The 4857-nt window shown below is 42.4% G+C and overlaps 1 protein-coding gene across 1 annotated transcript in view; it reads right to left on the minus strand.

Annotated features, from left to right (window-relative positions):
- Positions 1 to 2523: 2523 nt before the first annotated feature.
- The window catches only part of LOC104628546 (protein unc-13 homolog B), a 76655-nt gene continuing 74321 nt past the window's right edge, over positions 2524 to 4857 (minus strand). Inside the window, exons 26-27 of the mRNA XM_010297172.1 lie at positions 4430 to 4589; positions 2524 to 3245 (exon numbers count right to left, since the gene is read on the minus strand). Coding sequence (XP_010295474.1) covers positions 2960 to 3245; positions 4430 to 4589 — 446 coding nt within the window. The 3' untranslated portion in view covers positions 2524 to 2959. The remainder of the gene's footprint in view (positions 3246 to 4429; positions 4590 to 4857) is intronic.

Below are 4857 nucleotides of genomic sequence, written 5' to 3' on the forward strand. Positions count from 1 at the left end.
AATAGAGTGAAGAGAGCCATGTGCACAACCCAGTATTGTTGCCACAGGTACAAGAAAAAGTCTGCGGGTTTGTAGCTCACGACTGCATGATTTTTTCAGGCAGGAGAGAAAATCTGAGAGCGTCACAACGAGTGTAAACCCAAGAAACAAGGCAAGAAGGGCAGACAGTTTTAGACAAACACGTTACAAAGCAACACTCATGGAAACTGACTCTGTGGTTAAAAAGTTCGCAAGCTTGGTTTGCAGGAAAAGCACTAGACCAGTGGATAAGCAGTAAGTTCAGGAGCCTTGGGTTCCCGGCTCTGTTAATAATAGCCAAAACTCTTGCACTGCCCAGGCCTCTTCCCCATGGTTACAGGCAGAGCTTTTCCTTTGCATAGCTATTTATTGGTCTCTCTGAACCGCAGTGCTCACTGAAGCGATGACAAGCGAGCATACTGATGAGTTAGAAACCTGTGTACCATCTAACTTCGTACTGAAGTGGAGCTTTAAACAACACATCGCACGGGATATGTCATCAAACTCTGTAACTTCCCCATACGAAGCCAGAAACAGAAATACAGCTACAAGCTGGACTGTGAGTTAGCCGCGTTACTCACATTGCTGAACATATGTTACCTAAGGAAAAAATTGCGTCTCGGATCACAAAAATTCAGAGACCCACATTATCATGAAATATGAGTCTCTGAGTTATTTGAGCTTGATGCTGGAAATTGGCAGCATCCCCAAAAACTGAGGAGAGGGAGTAGTTTACTTGACATCAAGAAGGTTTGTTCTCTCATCCCTTATCACTACCATCTACAAAGAATTAATGCTCATATCAGACTGAAAGCCATGAATCAAGTTTGGTATGTAATTCTTTTTTTCATATGTTATCCGTAATGTGTCCTACTGCCTGCCTGAATCTTTCCATTTAGCATCTTCAGGAGGCTACCCGAGTACAAAGAAAACTTGACTTAAACGACAGATAGGAGAAGAAAAGGAAGTAAGTTATTCTCTATGCTTTTCTATGATGTCCTGGTGTGTTATCAGAAGCCAAGAACTTCAGGGAAAGATGTCAAAGACAGATGCACTGTGGAGGTGGGGGGATTTGTCTGACTCATACCCCTTGCTGGGTGTCCACAGCACCAAAGAAATATCTACGTACTAAAGGAGAGTAATTTGCAAAGATGCAGTAGTGGTTCAGCCCTATGTGATTTAGCAAAACCAGTTAGTTACACTTCAACAGACAACTCCAAATGCTGCTAAAAGAGTTTATTAAAGACTGTACTAACAGTTCTCATAACAATGGCACGTACAATGATTCAAAATCATGACAAATAGCGTGGAGTTTTGAAGAGCAGTATTACAATACACCATGGACAAGAACAAAGCAGATGTGCCATCTCAGAACTCTACGAGCAGGCCCACGAATACAGGAGTTGTATCATACAGCTGTACAAGTGTCAGAGAAAATAGAAAAAAAAGTCATTTAATACGCAGTCCTTGAATTTATTGACAGTATTACAGTACTTTATGGGCAAGGACTGGCTTGTTCCAGCTGCACTTTCCAGAGCACAAGGGCAGCTGGAAATAGCAGAAAAATCCCCATAACGATAAAACATCCCCTCCAACAAACATACCTCAAGTTCAATCACTACTCGAGACCTTCCTGCTTACGAATTTTCGGTCAGAAATTCTGACCTCCCTGCAATCACGTTACTCAGGACAGTGTTTTCACTTTGCAAGAAAACCAAACCAGGATGCTTCTTTAAGACAGTGCAAAAATATTTTCAATGGTATCGTTAAATCACAGATTAATGACAATCAGCATGGATCAACTGCAGCACGGCCAACAGCGACTTCAAGATCAGAACCAGATGGACCTGCTGCCCCTTGACTAGACCAGCACTCTGGACTGAGTGCTTGCAGGGGGGAGATGTGTTGCTCTCTCCCAAGCAAGCCATCATTTCTGGGTTCATAGTGAGGAATGGTCTCAGCTACGTCAGGGTAACAAAATGCTACAGAAAGCCTGCAAGTATTAAATTATGCAATCCTATGTCAAAAAACTAACAAAAGAATATTGAAGTGGGAAAAGTATATAGCAGCCATGTTATTTGTCATGGCTCTAATGTTGTTCCCTTCCTTACCGTGTTGGTCACGGTAGCCAAAGTGTGACTTGCGGAGTTCAGCAGCTTACAGCACCCCCATGGTGATGCTGGATTCCCAGCAGCACGTGGGGATTTATATTCCCCGAGACACACCATCTAATTACAACAGCAGGGCAGCTGCAGTCTGCTCCTGGTGTGTTGCCTTCGCAGCTTTTGGCTATGAGATCTTAGGCCCCTCTACACTTGTCCCACTGATCTTGCCCATGCTCACAGCAGCACATCCATGGTCATACATTCATTTGGTGTGCATCTCCAGAGCAATTTGCAACTTATTTTATAGGCAGATGTTGAGGTGTCTGCATATCACATTGGGACATTGGTATAATCTGTGCCAGAACATCCCCTGGCAGCTCCACAGTACATGAATTCAATAAGAGATAACTGTGCTTCGCCAAAACCCCAAATCATTATTCTCCCAGTTTCCACACAGTTGTGTGGTTGTATCATAGTGTGATTATGTAGAACCCTTTTAACGTCTGCCAGCTTCAGAGGATAAAATCACAGTGCTGCATATCAACAAAACCCAGCATACCCAGCCTCCAATATAAAGTAATTTATATACACAAAGCAGAATTTGCATCTTAAATAAGAAGAGATTGTTTCATTCTCTATGGTGTCTTACCCAGCTACTAAAAAATAAATAATTCACATCAGATTGATGGATTTGTTTCCTGAACAGCACACGTGCGCTATCAGAGCTGACAAGGACAACATGAAAAAACCTTTTGTAATTAATAAAAGAGAATTGTTGAACACTTGCACATATTGGCACAAGGCAGAAGAGAAAAGGGAACATTACACAGCTCAGCTCAGGTGCCTTCCTCCGTGGAGCGGGACTCAGATTTCAACTTCACGAATTCTCTGGCAACTTCATCATTGGTTCTTTGCGAGAGAATCCTCAGGACTGTAAGTCCAGTCTCATCCATGTGAATCCTGCGCCCGAGGGGGCACCAGCAAGCACAGCTTCCTTTGTCTGCGATGTCTCTGAGCTGCATCACTGCTATCCCCAGCACTCGGTCCTCCCGAGCAAAGCAGTAGTCCTTCACACAGACTTGGAGCTCATAGGCGTCAGGGCCGTCTTCATTCCCCAGTATGCTAGAAAACACACACAAGTTTACTTAGTTTCTCAGAATGTACAAATTCCTCTGCAAAATAAAGGTGTCAGCAGCTGAGTAGAGTGCTTTGATGAGCCACAGAAAACACCAGTCAGAGAGGGAGAAGTAAAACCTATGGCATACGGGCATTTTTGCTGATTTACAGCTGATAAAGACAACCTGTCTACATAAAAAGAAAAAAATGAACAACCCTTATGAAGTTGCCTTTGCGTGTGTGTGTGTGTTAAACTGTGAAATGAGGAGCAGAGAACATTAAAGTCATACTAATAAATTTTCAGCTCAGATGATTTTAAACATTTCTACTTCTGTTTAAGGGTTGCTTCATTTCAGTAATTAATATTTTAATTAGATAAAGTCTTTGTTAAAGATTCAGGACCTTCCATAAAGGTCCATAATTTTGCTTCCTTAAAGCAAAAGCTAGTAAAAATGCATCCCCAACCTTTCTGATGTTTCTAAAATTTAAAAAAAGGGAGGAACATACAAAATCTCTCCACTTAGAGGGAGTCTGCCCTTCCTCACATCAAAGAAAAATATAGACAGTCCCTCTCCCCTAGATGTTTACAGTCTTTTGCTAGTTATCTCTTCTCCTCTCATTATTACTTTACAGCTAGGTAGCAACTTTGTTGAGCCTTCCAAAAAGGAAGATGCCTTTGTAATAATAAAAGCCAAATAAGAAGAGATCAATACTCAGTGTTGAGAAAGGGTGCAATTTTAGCAGCGCAACTTGCTACCAGTTCCAAGGGCTGTAACCTTGGAAACAAGTTCAGAAAGCATGTCCCACAGGTCAAGTTGGGATAAAAACCACACATTAAGATTAAAAGAGCTAAAAATATGTAATGAACTTTTAGCCTCAGCTCTACCAATAAAAGATACAAAGTTCATTAAAATGATGGAACACAGTAAAATATGTTCACAAGACACACAACGCGTTTCAGAAGGTAGCCAAAGGACACTGCTGGTACCGTACAGACCCCCGCATCCCACTCACAGCAAACACTCCCATAATCTAGCTTTTCCTGCCAAGACATCAAAGACAGGGCCAAGCTACTGGTTCACATACTCTTTTGGGCCCTGAGCAGGCTGTTCCTGGACACTGGAAAACGCTATCTGTCTCCTGCATCTGCACTTGCCACGTCAGATCCCCAGGCTATTTTTCACACTTACAAGTGAAAGGTTTCATTGTACTTGGGAGCCCAGTTGTTGCTCTTTGACTTGGTTGTGAACTTCCTCTTCTTGTCACTCTGATGGGGCCCAATCATGGTGATTTCAACGAATGGACGGAACATGCCAGATGTTTGCCACTTCAGGTCGTTGGCTGCCACAACTGGAAAAGAGAGTCACAACCTGTTTTACAGTAACTACTCATTTGTTCCCATTGCTCTGGACACCTTTCCGCTCTGCTTTCAACTTCTTGTTTCAGAGGACAAAGTCCAACTCAAACCACGCCGGTGTCCCAACTCACAAGGGCAGGACTTTTTTATAATACAAAGATACGCTTTTCTGCTCTAGTTCAAGTTCTGTGAAGGGAATTTAATGCTTGGGACAGCACTTAGCTTTTGCCATATACATAGTCAAGGAATTAGTCCAAAATA

Source organism: Phaethon lepturus, unplaced genomic scaffold (genome assembly GCF_000687285.1).
Source record: "Phaethon lepturus isolate BGI_N335 unplaced genomic scaffold, ASM68728v1 scaffold8261, whole genome shotgun sequence".
In the NCBI taxonomy this organism is placed as follows: Eukaryota; Metazoa; Chordata; class Aves; order Phaethontiformes; family Phaethontidae; genus Phaethon; species Phaethon lepturus.